Source organism: Mytilus californianus, unplaced genomic scaffold (genome assembly GCF_021869535.1).
Source record: "Mytilus californianus isolate M0D057914Y unplaced genomic scaffold, xbMytCali1.0.p SCAF_14, whole genome shotgun sequence".
In the NCBI taxonomy this organism is placed as follows: domain Eukaryota; kingdom Metazoa; phylum Mollusca; class Bivalvia; order Mytilida; family Mytilidae; genus Mytilus; species Mytilus californianus.
In genome coordinates, this window is record NW_026262626.1 from 4,242,229 (window position 1) to 4,257,185 (window position 14,957).

General features: G+C 32.7%; 1 protein-coding gene across 1 annotated transcript; it reads left to right on the forward strand.

The window, feature by feature from the left end:
* The first annotated feature begins 376 nt into the window (after window positions 1–376).
* Window positions 377–14,362, forward strand: LOC127724053 (uncharacterized). The gene is made up of 7 exons (XM_052230831.1): window positions 377–1,474; window positions 2,027–2,153; window positions 3,282–3,453; window positions 4,015–5,011; window positions 5,360–5,477; window positions 8,156–8,322; window positions 9,047–14,362. Exons 1-7 carry the CDS (start codon window positions 522–524, stop codon window positions 9,150–9,152), a joined length of 2,640 nt encoding a protein of 879 aa, XP_052086791.1. The 5' UTR covers window positions 377–521; the 3' UTR covers window positions 9,153–14,362.
* The last annotated feature ends 595 nt before the right edge of the window (window positions 14,363–14,957 follow it).

The window sequence follows — 14,957 nt, forward strand, 5'->3', positions numbered from 1 at the left end:
CTATATGCCTATTTTCTTTTTATTTTCTTTATTTAACTGCAATTTTAATATTTCAATATTTGTTTTTATTCGGAAAAATTGATTACCAACTTCCACGATTGTAATTTACCTGGACCACACGCTTTAACTGATTCACCTGTATACCCAGACACTTCATCCGCATCAAGGTACCGATGGTTTTCATTAAATTCGTAGATATTTTCTACCGTATTGATCACATGATAGAGATGTTATATTTTTTATTTGGATTTTAAACTGTTATGTTACATCCTGATAAGATGTTGTCCAGTGTGTATAAAAGAAAATTTACTATTTACATTCCCTTTGAAGGCCCCCGAATACACCTGATTAATACCTGACGCATGCGCAGAATGTCAAAGCGTCTCTCACCTTTGTCAAACGGTGAGGTAATTAGGTCGCCATTTTGAAATATAGGAAGTAGACTGAGACTGAGGAAGAAAGAAAAATTATGAGTTCAAGATGAAATCTTAATTAATTTAGTTACACAGTTGGTAAACACAATGTTTAATTGGAAAGGCGCGCTCACGTGCGCCTTTTTGGCGCTGTTTGTTGTGTGGACGTCTGGAATACCAGGTACTGAAAAAGGGGTTTACCGATGGATGGAGAGGGACAATTTCGATGTAATTATCGATAGATTATCAGAAGTTACCGCAGAAAATTGTCGAGCCAAGCCAAAATCCGAACTGACTCTTCCTAAAGAGTCTGTTACACAGTATCCTATGTACAATAAACTACTAAGCAGTGTGATTCACCAAAATCGTTCTACTTTATTGCATCTTCATAATATGGCGCTAAACAGAGCATTTTTTTACAGTTTCATTTATCAAGCACAGAATATGTCAGTAGACTTTTTTAACCAGCCTGGTTTCATGTATTTATACATGTCTAATGCTGCTGATGTGACAGCAGGCGCTGGCTTTGTGAACGGTTCCGGTCTTTACTTTGATAATAATGTGTATTATCCAAATTGGTGGACTAGAATTGTCGATTTCAATAGCACTCTTCCTTTGTATGGACCAAGAGCGTGGAGAGTTGACGATTATGATGAAGCAACTAATTGGTTACGCGAACCTACAAACAATACAGTTGATATTCATGATTATGCAGCTGGTCGTTCCAGTAACTATTCGAGCCAAGCTTTCAAGTCCGCTCCATGGTATTCAAACTGGTTACCAGATATATCCGGTGAAACTGATTCTGTTGACAAATATACATATGCACCAAAAATTAGACGCTCAAATGAGACGGGGAGATTTGTAAAAGAAGAATTTAGCAGTATTCCGTTCTTTGGTCCACCACAGCCTGGTCAAACAGGGTCCATCAGACTACCAGTTTTGTGGACACAACCATACTTTGACTGTGGCAGATCTAACAGGTGGATCATCAGTGCTAGTTCACCAGTGACAGAGTACATGCCAAGATATTCAAACTGGACGCATTTGAGAAGACCAAGGTACACACATTGATGTTTAAAAAAAAGCTTTCCAGTGTAATTACACTAAACGAATAAACATGACTTAGATGAAAAAAATTAATGAGTTAATTCTGAAAGGGTATTTGTTGTACATGAAGCAACACATTAGAGTAAAATGATTTTATGTCCAGTGGCAAATATTACATGCCTACCAGGATGAGAACCTACTTTTACTAAACTGACACACTGGGTCAGATTTTTAATGTGCAATTTCATTAAAATGTTCGTCAAAGGCACTCTTTTTTACCGTCCACAATAAATATTATTATAAAATTCATAAACATTGGTATGTTTTCAGGTTTTACAATTCATATATATATTTTAATCGTATAAATATTATTTTAATCGGGGTCGGACTGACATGGGACAAATTAACTTGGGGCCGGATCGACATGAAAGTTGCAGAATAGCCTTTCAACAAGATAAATGTATCATAATTTTTTGGAACACTGGTCTGGCTTCTCTCATACTTTTGCCACTAGATGTTAAGCAACCATCAATCTCTCTTACATATACAAACTTTTTTTTTAGGTTTACAGCTGTGGCTACACAGGATATAGAGTTTGAGAGGATTGATATCAACCCCTGTCCTGTCAGTGAGGGTAACAAAGAACCTAATATGTTTGCTGGCACAGCAAGATGTAAAAAGTCTACCATTGTAAGTGTTTACTATATAAACCAAAGTAAGTTTTCAGGAGTAAAATGAGCGTATAACACAAATTATGTACACTTTAAATCAATGAAATCCTTAAAACTTTAGCTGTGCTTGCAATAGAATTTTGGTGTACATTTAATATTTTGTGAATTAAAGTCAGCATTGAAAGACTGAAATATATTCAGAGGATATTCATGATATTGGCACTACCTCATTTATATTCATGAACAATATATTGTTTTACATCTTAATGAGGTCTTAAAGAAATCTCAATATGAAAATTATGAGATGTGGTATGATTGCCAATAAGACAACCAACCACAAGAGACCAAAGGATGAAGATGCAGGGTTCTCACTATAGCAAGTTCAAGAGTCCTGGACTGTTAAAATCTGTCTGCTCAGTATTTTTAAAACTGGTGAGTCCAAAGCATGAAAGATGAATCAAGATTTTTCAAATGATATTGTCAACTGAGCACACATATCAACATTTATAGCAAAAGTATAAAAAAAAAAACAAAAAGAATTTGATGTCATTTCCATGTAAACTCTGTTTTATCATATGCATGGAGCCTGAAATAATTAAATCCATAAAGTTGTTCTTTTCATTGTTGGACTTGCCATGACCAAAATAATGAGTTGAGTCCCTGGACTCGCTTTCAAAAATCCTTAGTAAGAACCCTGAAGATGAAAGCAACTATATGTCACTGTACACTACAGTCTTCAAAAATGAGCAAATCCTATTACATTTTTAGTATCCTTTTAAATGCCCAGGCATGGCATGATTTGAGAAAATTTTAACGAAAAAAACCAACCACCTGATTTATCAAGATTATGCTTAAACACACATAACAGACAACAACCAACAACTGCCACTATATGGCAGGCTACTGACTTAAGACGAGCATATAAAGAATTGGGTGAGGTAAATATTCAACCCTCCCCTGACGTAGCAGCACAAGTTGAAAACAAACTGTAAAAATATGTTGGAAATGGATGGACTCACCAGATGGACACAAATGATGAGTAACCAAAAGTCCAAAAGACATGTAGAGAGTACATTGTAATAACCTGAAGTGACTGAAATTATTACATTGATAAAAATCCTTGATGAGTATTATGTTATCTTTTCAGTGCGAGACCTTGGGATTTGAGGGATGGGGCTTCAGAAGAGGTGGTTACCAGTGTGCTTGTCAGCCTGGATACTACTACCCATGGTGGCATGATGGACCCTTCCTTGGTGAAGAAATTGAACAAGCTACAAAAGAAGAATATGAAAATGGATTTGACTGCCTTCCAATTTATGGTAATTATAAATTTATTAGATAGACTCGTACATTAGCAGACCCTTGAGGTGTCACGGAATAGAAGTTCCTTCATAATATAAGTTCCAAATGGAAACAATATTCTGGAATATTATTTCCACTGGAATAAATATTACAGTAAATGTTCCCGACGGAATAAATGGTATAGAATATTTGTTCCTACAGGAACAGATATTATGACATTGTTTATAACAAAGTTTCCAGTGGAACTTCTGTTAGGCAGAACAAAAATACGTTGACAGACTTGTGGTTTTTCTGGAAAGCCTGTTGAATAGAGAAATAGCATTTAAAATGTAAACGCCAAGATTTCTGTAAATAACACCTAGGGGATGTGTATTTAGTGGATAGTTTCATACATGGTTGATATAGAAATGTATTGGGTATAATGGTTTCAAGATTTCAGGCTTTAAAGTATTTTCTTTATGTAAATAAAAAATTGTTTATCTTAGCATTTTTATTGTCCCTTTTAGAAATAATAATTTTTGATTTTAGAATTTATTTATTGAGGGGTTTCTTTTACATAATGTCATCTTAAATTTCAGAATTGCAAGTACCTCCTCAGAAAAATCCTAGTTTTGTTGATAGAAAGAAGAGATCTGTAGCAACATCCCTCAAAGAACAGTTTCTTAGTGAGGTTATGCCGTCTTCACAAAGTGCAAGGGTTAAATTAGTTGCTAAAAGATCATTAGCAAAATTAAGGAAGAAACGCTTTGTACCACGATTTAAAGGAGAAGAGCCACATATGAGGTATAAAAGAGATTTATTTGACACAGATAGATATGACAGACTGAATAAAATAATGGACAGAAAAGACACAACAACTAGATCCAACTGTCATACTAAACATTCCTATGAAAGATTTCTTCCTGGAGATGCTGCTTACGGGGTAGAAGCACAGTTTGAAGCCGAAGGTCGTACTGCATTGCGTTTAGCTCATTTTCTAAGCAATTTCCTACAGAACGTTGATGAATATGAACAGTTTGGTAGTATGGATGGGGATAGAAGATTGAATGAGACCCATGTATTTGGAGAAGTTATTGCTAATGTGATGAGTAACTTCAAGATTGTGGGAAGTGGGGCCTTCTTTGATAGATACAGTTTCAGAATGTCTCCTCCTATTAATAATACTGACCCTAGGTTTTCCAATGGAATCACCAGAGAATACTTCGGTCCATATTCATGGGTAGAACATAAGGCTGGAACAGCTGGATTAAACTTAGATTTTAAAGCTGAAGACTTTGCTGGCCATAAAACATTTTACACGGATGAACCATGGTTCCGAAACATGAAGGCTAGATGGCAGACCAACTTTGTCATGCTGAAAAAATTTACATTGAAACCAATGATCAGGTCAGATCCAGCAGGAACTAGTTTGATAAGATTTGAACATTATCCATTGACATTTTTTGCACCTAAATATGAACATGGTGAATGGCTGAGACCAGAGTTCAAATGTGATGAAAGGATAATGGATTGGGTAGTCACATATGTGGTTCCTTTCTTTGGTTTGGACAGTCTCAAATCTAGACTAGAATTCAAGTAAGTGTAAAATCAAGTAACTTTGAAAATGAGAATCTGGATATTAAAAAAAAATCTAGCATACAGCCTTTAATAAACTTAAGAAAACAAATAGGTCTGTAAATAACATACATTTGTATATTGGTCTCCTAAAAGGGGGAACATTTTATTATGAATTTAACTTATTGCTATTGTACAGAAGTGGAAACTCCCAACTCTGCTATCCATAGATGTTAACACTATAATTACATGTACAATTCTTGAAAAATAGGAATGATAATTCAGATAAAAATATATGTAATCATCTATTGTATTTAAAAATTTATCAGCAATATATATTATAATCATGAAGAGAATGTCTTATTTCAGAGGTGTAGTAACAGTAGATGTCAAATTAGATTACCTACAGATAACTCAGTGTCCTGGTCCATTCTACCAAGCTAATGCCTTCAAAAATACAGCAAAGTGTCATTATCAATCAACTTATGTAAGTACCAACTTAATTACACTATCTTGTATGTGGAATTATGATTGTGTGGAAAAATTAAGATTGTGGGGAACCTTCGAATTATAAACTGGGAAAATCAAAAATCAATGTAATGTGTTCCCTCTATTAGACTGACAGCATGTTATTCAGAGTCAGTTGTTGAAAGTTAGAAAAAGACCAAGGAAATTTCTTTAAATGGATTAATTTGACTGGATTTTGAGATGCACATGTACCAGTATTTAAAAATACTTAAACCTAATGTTAGAAACTAATTTGACAATATTGGTGGACATGAGCTTATATATATATATATGGTATATCTTTGAAACCTGTAATAACAAAGAGATGTTGTTAATTGTTATATTTTGGTGTTTGAGTATCTTCTTGTCTTGACATTGGTGGAATGTATGGTTTTATGTATTGTGTTGTCTGTCCTTGGCACTGGCGGAATAATCACGTGAAATTTACTGTGATTTTTCCCTGGTTCCAATAATAGATAGCATTGAATCTTCTTTCTGTTGGTGCTCTGTTGTTGAAAATGTAGATTTTTGTTTGTCTCCCTTGAGATGATTGTCATAGATTAGGGAGTCTTGGGGTGCGTAAATGGTGACTCTTGGTGAAGACTGTGTTAACTATTTGTTTAAAGCTATATATTTCAAAAGGTGCAGTTAATACTAACTGAATTGTCCACATCATTTATCAACATCTGAGTTTCAGATTTACTATACGGTACATGTTAACTTTATCTGTTGTATAGCATTATCATGTTTATTGTAAGGTGTATATACTGTATGTCCATGGCAAAGCTTATCTGACCTTGACCTCATTTCCATGGATCACTTACCAAATCTTAGTTTTTGTCTCGCCTTGACGGAGTCAAAAAGCGAGACCGGTATGCTGTTTCCGGCGTCAGCGACGGCGTCAACAATGTATTAGTTTGTGATTAGGTCTAGTTCATGGTGAACCACTAGTGGTAGGTCAATGATATTTGGTATGCAGTTGTATTAACATTGGCACATCTCATTACCATGGAGATTATTTGGCCCCGCCCCCTCAGTCAAGGTCTATTGACTTTGAAACTTTTCATAGTTTACATGTATTAGTTTGTGATTAGGTCAATTTATGGGGAACCACTAGTGGTAGGTCAATGATATTTGGTATGCAGTTGTATAAGCATTGGCATATCTCATTTCCATGGAGATTTTTGGCTCCGCCCCCTTAGTCATGGTCTATAGACTTTGAAAATTTTGCTAAGTTAACATGTATTAGTTTGTGATTAGGTCAGTTCAAGGGGAACCATTAGTGGTAGGCCAATGTTAATTGGTGTTCAGTTGTATAAGCATTAGCACATCTCATTTCCATGGAGAATATTTGGCCCCGCCCCCTCAGTCATGGTCTATTTACTTTGAAACTTTTGCTTAGTTTACATGTATTAGTTTGTGATTAGATCAGTTTAAGATGAACTGCTAATGTTAAGTCAATGATATTTGGTATGCAAATTTATTGGCATTTGCAAGTATCGTTTCCATGGAGATTATATAGCCCACCCCTGATCATGGTTCATTGACTTTGAAACTTTTACATAGTTTACAAGTTAATGTTTGTGTTTAGGTTTGTTTAAAGGGAACGACTTATAATAAGTCAATGGTATTTGGTATGCAGTTGTATTAGCATTGGCACATCTCATTCCATGGAGATTGTTTAGCCATGTACCTTCAGTCATGGTTCATCGACTTTGAATATTTGCATAACTTATATGTTAAAGTATTGCTATTTTAATTTCAACATTTCCATTATCAAAATTACAAAAAGGCGAGACATATCTCTGTGATAACAGTTTATTATGATACCTGTAGTAAGTTCTTGATCTGAAAGACTTCCAACATTCAGCCATTATCAGTAAAGCTGTCCAACATTTTTATGCCCCCGCCGTAAGCAGAGGGGGCATTAAGTTTTACCCTTGTCTGTCTGTACGTCCCGAAATTGGTTTCCGTTCTCTAACTTAAGTTTGCCACAACCAAATGTTATGAAACTTATACACAATTCTTATTACCACAAAACACAGCTTAAATTTGAATTAGGGTGGCATCACTTTTACCTTTCTAGAGTTATGCCCCTTTACAAATGGAAAAATTGTTGAATTTTTTGTTTCTGTTCTCTAACTCAAGTTTGCCTCAACCAAAAGTTATGGAACTTATACACAATGCTTATTACCACAAAACATAGAATGATCATGTATGAATTTGAGTAGCATCACTTTTTTCTGTTTGAGTTATATCCCTTTATAATGTTATATGCAAGCAGGGGCATCATCTGTGTCCATGGGACACACACAACCCATTTATTGTATGAATACTCTTGAATTTCTTCTTTCTTCATTCAGTCTTCATTTCATTCTGTGTTGCATAAATGTCATGTGTGACATACTTGTTTTGTTGATAGATTGTATTACTTTATTGCTACTGTTGTGTGCCCTTTTCTTAAAAATCTAAATTTCAATTGACTTTTTAAGACGAAGCTACAGTTTTAAATGAAAACAAACAACAACAAAAATAGAAGAAAAAGGTGATCACACACACAACTTAGAAATGAAAAAAAAATTATTTTATTTTATGTTTTAATCTTTTGCACTGTACAGTTTAAATGTTATATACAATGCTTTCTGTGTATATTTTTAGTGTATTCCTACTCCTGGCAGAATTCCAGATAAAAGATATGCCATTGGTAATTACAAATGTGAATGTCGCCAAGGTTATGAGTATATATTCAATGATAATGCCTGGTTCTATGATGGGCAAACAATAGAAAATGAATACCAGAAAATGGAAGCTGGTTTACCTAACAGGTAAGTTAAAATGGCTAACAATATGATGTTAAGTATAACTTAAGTAATAATTTAGAATATGCTGAATGTCTGTCAATACTAAATTTATTATGATATTAGAGGACACACCATTTGTGCTAGATTTTAAAAACGATGCATTGCTCTGAAAATATTTCAATGGAAAAAAAAGTCTACCTTCCTCCTTTGTTGTACTTAATCTGTGGGTAAGTGTAAATATACAAACATGTATAAACATGATAAAGATGAGTTCAATAAATTGGATGGACATTCATATTTGGATGACAAAATTTTAAGTTGGTATGAACATGAACTCTGCTTTGTGCTAGACTCAGACACAAGAGCTGAATTTTTAACTTGTTAGTTTACAAGGAAACAGTCTGCAGGAAGAAATATTGCCATTCTTGGACACATTTTTTGGAAGAGGCAACCAGTCTTTGTTCTTATAATTCTAAATTCCATGTGCTTAGTGCAAAAGCAGCAAATACCAATTTTCAACTCTGTGGTTTGATGTGGCCAGGTATCAAATCATTGCCTTTTCTCCAACATGAAATCAATAAATTGAACTTCAATCTACATGTGATTCACTTTTAGCCATACAGATAACCATAAACCTTCCATAAAAACATGGTATATAAATTGAATAGTTTAATGATACAGAATAAAGCATAAAAATTAAGCAAAACAAAATTAAATTTATATAATTTTTTTATTTTCTATTACACAGGTTTGAGACATTGAAGTGTAGAATTGCTGGAGCATCGGCAATTGTGGCTAACTGGGTTCTTATTGGTTTACTCTCTGTTGCCTTAGCAATACTGAACAGAAGCTAAAGATCTGATGTGTTATTTAGAATCTGGCTTAAATGATTTCCAAATACTTTATATCCAAACTATACACAAAGTGCTTTTGTGATTATTCCCGTGTTAATCTAGAGATTTAAGTAAAGATTGATGAAAGCATATGATCAATGAAATATCAAAACAAATTACCATCTTGAAAGTACCATAGGACATAGTAAACAAAAAACTTAATTCTCAAAATTTTCCATGGATGTTTAATCATCAAATACTTATACTCAAAACCTCCAACTTAATCAATATTATTAAGAAATAAATGAGATTCCAATTTTTATGATAATAATATTGAGATTATATTCTCCCTTCAATGAGATTTGACTTTTGTAATCATGAGATTCAGCAGTTTCTCCTTTTATATTCTATTGATTTATATTTATATATTTTCTGTTTATCTTTATTTGTAAACTGAGATTCTTTTAATCTTTGTTAGAGATCTGACTTTTTTCTGATATTAAGCATATCGTTCTCATTTGTGCATAATGAGTATTTTTACATTATTTTATTATTCTATAATCGTGAATTTATAACAGGAATTAATCATAAAGTAATTTTTTTTATTTCCACCATTTACATGAATAATAATCTCCATTTCAAAAAGAAAATTTAGTTTTGACCTTTATGGTGAGTGCCCTTAAAACATTAAAACATTGAGTTATAGTAAGAGATACAAAGTGCAAATTTCACAGTGTTTGTAGTGCTGTCTGTACATGTGCAATACAGACATAAATATTACAGTTTAATTATTCATATACATATTCAATTAATGATTCTTGATCAAAAAAAGTCAAATGGAAAAATACCATTTTCTGACATGTTGTATTCAATAAGTCATCTGGTATCTTAAATTGTGATTTAATTTTTTCTAGTCCTGCATGTGTCTCAACACTTGCGTGCCTCAAACACCTGTGAAAGTAACATTCGTTAGATTTTTTTTATTCAACTTTTATAAAAGTTAGTTTGTTTTTTTTTTCTTTTTTTTTTATGCTGTAGTCCAGAATTTTGAAAAGACATAAATAAAGTTAGGAGATATCAAATAGACTTTCGAAATTCTTGCCTGTCTTTTACAGTATACACATGTATTTAATGTATCATAATTCTGACTGATCAAAGTAGAAAAAATCAATATGATTAAATCAAAATAGATATTGTACATATTGCAGTTACAGAAATAGCTCATATAAGTAGAGATTTATCTATATATGTTATACTGACCAGAAACAAAACAAACTGATTTTCATATTGTTTTTATACGACCGCAAAAATTAAAAATTTTTTGGTCGTATATTGGTATGACGTTGGCGTCGTCGTCGTCGTCGTCGTCGTCGTCCGGCGTCGTCTGGCGTCGTCCGAAGACACATTGGTTTTCGCACTCTAACTTTAGTTTAAGTGAATGGATCTCCATGAAATTTCACCATAAGGTTCAATACCACGAAAGGAAGGTTGGGATTGATTTTGGGGGTTATGGTACCAACAGTTAAGGAATTAGGGGCCAAAAAGGGGCCAAAAATAAGCATTTTTGTAACTTTCAGACAATAACTTGTGTGTAAGTGTATGGATCTCTCTGACATTGTACCACAAGGTTCCATATCACAAAAGGAAGGCTGTAATTGATTTTGGGGGTAATTGCCTCAAAATTTTAGGAATTAGGGGCCAAAAAAGGGGCAAAAAACAAGCATTTTTCTAGTTTCATGACAATAACTTGTGTGTAAGTGTTTGGATATTTCTGAAATTGTACTACAAGGTTCCATATCACAAAGGGAAAGCTGGAATTGAGTTTGGGGGTAATTGCCCGAAACGTTTAGGAATTGGGGGCCAAAAAGGGGCCAAAAATAAGCATTTTTCTAGTTTCCAGACAATAACTTGTGTTCAAGTGTATGGATCTCTCTGAAATTGTACTGCAAGGTACCATACCACAAAGGGAAGGCTGGGATTGAGTTTGGGGGTGATGAATCATAAGGGGGTTCAAAAAATTTGGGGGGGGGGGATTTTTTTTTTTTTTTTTTTCTTTTTTTCCTTTTTTTTTTCTTTTAAAATTTTCCATTTTAAGTTGGTTATTTCTGATTTATATTTAAAAGCAAATAATAATGATATGGTAGGAGATACACACCAAACAGGATATGTAAATTATTATATAATAAGTATTGTGCAATAGCAAGAAATTTTCAATTGCACAGTATTGCACAATAGCAAGAAATCTTCAATTGCACAGTATTGCACAATAGCAAGAAATCTTCAATTGCACAGTATTGCGCAATAGCAAGAAATATCCAAAAGCACAATATTGCGCAATAGCAAGAAATTGTCAATTGTACAGTATTGCGCAATAGCAAGAAATATTCAATTGCACAGTATTGTGCAAAAGAAGATACTTCGTATAAATTGCTTATTTCTTGATCAATTTCAATGGGGTTTTATTCTTGAATTCTTGGGGTTCTTTAATATGCTGAATCTAACCGTGTATTAAGTTTTTGGATTTTGGGCCCCGTTTTTAAATTGGTCCACATTGAGGTCCAAAGGGTCCAAAATTTAACTTTGTTTGATTTCATCAAAAATTGAATTATTGGGGTTCTTTGATATGCCGAATCTAACCGTGTATTTAGATTTTTAATTTTGGGTCCCGTTTTTTAAATTGGTCGACATTAAGGTCCAAAGGGTCCAAAATTAAACTTAGTTTGATTTTAACAAAAATTGAATTCTTGGGGTTCTTTGATATGCTGAATCTAAACATGTGTTTAGATTTTTGATTATGGGACCAGTTTTCAAGTTGGTCCAAGTTGGGTCCAAAATTAAACTTTGTTTGATTTCAACAAAAATTGAATATATGGGGTTCTTTGATATGCTGAATCTAAACATGTATTTAGATTTTAGATTTTTGGCCCAGTTTTCAAGTTGGTCCAAATTGGGGTCCAAAATTAAACTTTGTTTGATTTCAACAAAAATTGAATATATGGGGTTCTTTGATATGCTGAATCTTACCATGTATTTAGATTTTTTATTTGTGGGCCCGCTATCAAATTGGTTCATATTGAGGTCAAAAGGGTCCAAAATTAAACTTTGTTTGATTTCATCAAAAATTGAATTATTGGGGTTCTTTGATATGCCAAATCTAACCGTGTATTTAGATTTTTAATTTTGGGTCCTGTTTTTTAAATTGGTCTACATTAAGGTCCAAAGGGTCCAAAATTAAACTTAAGTTTGATTTTAACAAAAATTGAATTATTGGGGTTCTTTGATATGCTGAATCTAAACATGTGTTTAGATTTTTGATTATGGGACCAGTTTTCAAGTTGGTCCAAGTTGGGGTCCAAAATTAAACTTTGTTTGATTTCAACAAAAATTGAATATATGGGGTTCTTTGATATGCTGAATCTAAATATGTATACAGATTTTAGATTTTTGGCCCAGTTTTCAAGTTGGTCCAAATTGGGGTCCAAAATTAAACTTTGTTTGATTTCAACAAAAATTGAATATATGGGGTTCTTTGATATGCTGAATCTTACCATGTATTTAGATTTTTTATTTGTGGGCCCGCTATCAAATTGGTTCATATTGAGGTCAAAAGGGTCCAAAATTAAACTTTGTTTGATTTCATCAAAAATTTAATTATTGGGGTTCTTTGATATGCCAAATCTAACCGTGTTTTTAGATTTTTAATTTTGGGTCCCGTTTTTTAAATTTGTCTACATTAAGGTCCAAAGGGTCCAAAATTAAACTTAGTTTGATTTTAACAAAAATTGAATTCTTCGGGTACTTTGATATGCTGAATCTAAACATGTGTTTAGATTTTTGATTATGGGACCAGTTTTCAAGTTTGTCCAAGTTGGGGTCCTAAATTAAACTTTGTTTGATTTCAACAAAAATTGAATATATGGGGTTCTTTGATATGCTGAATCTAACCATGTATTTTGATTTTGGACATTGGACCATAATAGGTAAATTAAAAAAATTGAAGTTCTTAGACCACATTCTTTCTGTGTCAGAAACCTATGCTGTGTCAAATATTTAATCACAATCCAAATTCAGAGCTGTATCAAGCTTGAATGTTGTGTCCATACTTGCCCCAACTGTTCAGGGTTCGACCTCTGCGGTCGTATCAAGCTGCGCCCAGCGAAGCATTTTATTGATCAATTGATTTTACTGCATAAGGATACTTTTGATTTCTTTTCAGAGCAATGGAAATTTACACTTTTTTGAGCGATGATTGCCCAACAAAAAATATTTTAAAAATACATGTATTGAAATAATGGATTTATTTGCAAAATATAAGAAGAGGCAAATATTTCAAAAACCACTTTTTCAATCACTATTTTATACAAAAATCATCAAAACTCAAACTGAAAATTTATTGTGTGATTTGTATGACTGTACTGTTGAATGTTTATTATATATTTTATATTTTTGAGTGCAAGATAAATGGTGCAATTATTGTGTTATATATTTTAGATATTGATAAAATGTAAATATGTAAATAATGATTATTATGTAATTATGTGTATATACAAAATTATTTCCAAATGTGCCATGATTTTATACATAAAAGATATAGTACAAAATCATACCTTCTAATCTCCTATATAATGAACTAGGTTGCCCTTATTTACAAGATTCGTGAATTTTGGAAACACTGAAAGAAACCAGATCAACCAGGTACTGGATTAAGCCTTCTTTTTTCTTTGATCATTAAAATTAGATCGAAAAATAAATCTTAGCAATTTGTGAATTCTCATCAGAGTTTGAAAAATTTGTGAGAAAACTGTTTAAGAGGTTGTATCCATTTATAATTTTCACTGATCTCCAGTGGAAATGTAATGAATTTTTTATTTTTGCCATTATATAATTCCAATAGTCTTCCCATCATTAGCATGACAAATAAAATATGTTTACTTGAAAAAACATTCTGTGGAAAAAACCATAGAACTAGAAAGGGGGTGGGGAGGAATGATCTTAAATCTATATAAGGTTGACAATAAGACTTCTTTAACTAAACTGAATCTTGCGTATTAATGGTTGTTATAAATTGTTTCACATTCCACATTGTTTTATATGATGTACAAATGTTTTAATACATATCAAATTTTACTTTGTACTATGCATTTTATATACTATTTGAAAATAAAATTATTTTTCTATTCAGTGATTTTTACGCTTGCATAAATTGCTGAAGAGGAAAGATTGAGATAGTTGATAGTTGTTGATGTCTTTAAGCTATACATGATGCATGCATGACTTTAACAAATAAGGAGATGTTGTACAATTGCAAGTGACCTGTGTATATTCAGAAGGCTTGCTTTCTGATTTTGCATTAGAAAAATAAAAAGATAGAATAGAGAATGGAAATGGGAAATGTGTCAGAGACAACAACTCGACCAAGGAGCAGAAAACAGCCCAAAGCCACCAAAAGGTTGAAACATAGGCTGCTTCAATGTTAAAAACGATAAATAAAAGACTTTCTTGTATGAGATTGTAAATGACAGAACATAAAATATATACTGTAAATTCAGAAATTATTGCGTGCATTTATTATTGCGATTTTGTCATTTTAGACTAAAATGCGATTTTAATTTTTGCGATATTGAGAAAAGTCCTGTTTAATTAATATAAAAAATTTCAAAATGCGAGTTTAAATTATTGTGATCATAACCCTGTTGCATTTTTCGCAATAATAAAAACATCGCAATAATTTCTGAATTTACAGTAACAAGGTATATAATTTCTTAATTTATGGTTACTTTGAATAGTAAATTAGAGATTTCGTTTACACCAGTCACCAGAACTGTG

Excerpts from the sequence above, each read along its gene's own strand:
- LOC127724053 (XM_052230831.1), top strand. The coding sequence starts at position 522 with ATGTTTAATTGGAAAGGCGCGCTCACGTGCGCCTTTTTGGCGCTGTTT. Across the intron at positions 5,012-5,359 it reads AAATCTAGACTAGAATTCAA|AGGTGTAGTAACAGTAGATG; the intron begins GTAAGTGTAAAA and ends GTCTTATTTCAG. Across the intron at positions 8,323-9,046 it reads GAAGCTGGTTTACCTAACAG|GTTTGAGACATTGAAGTGTA; the intron begins GTAAGTTAAAAT and ends TCTATTACACAG.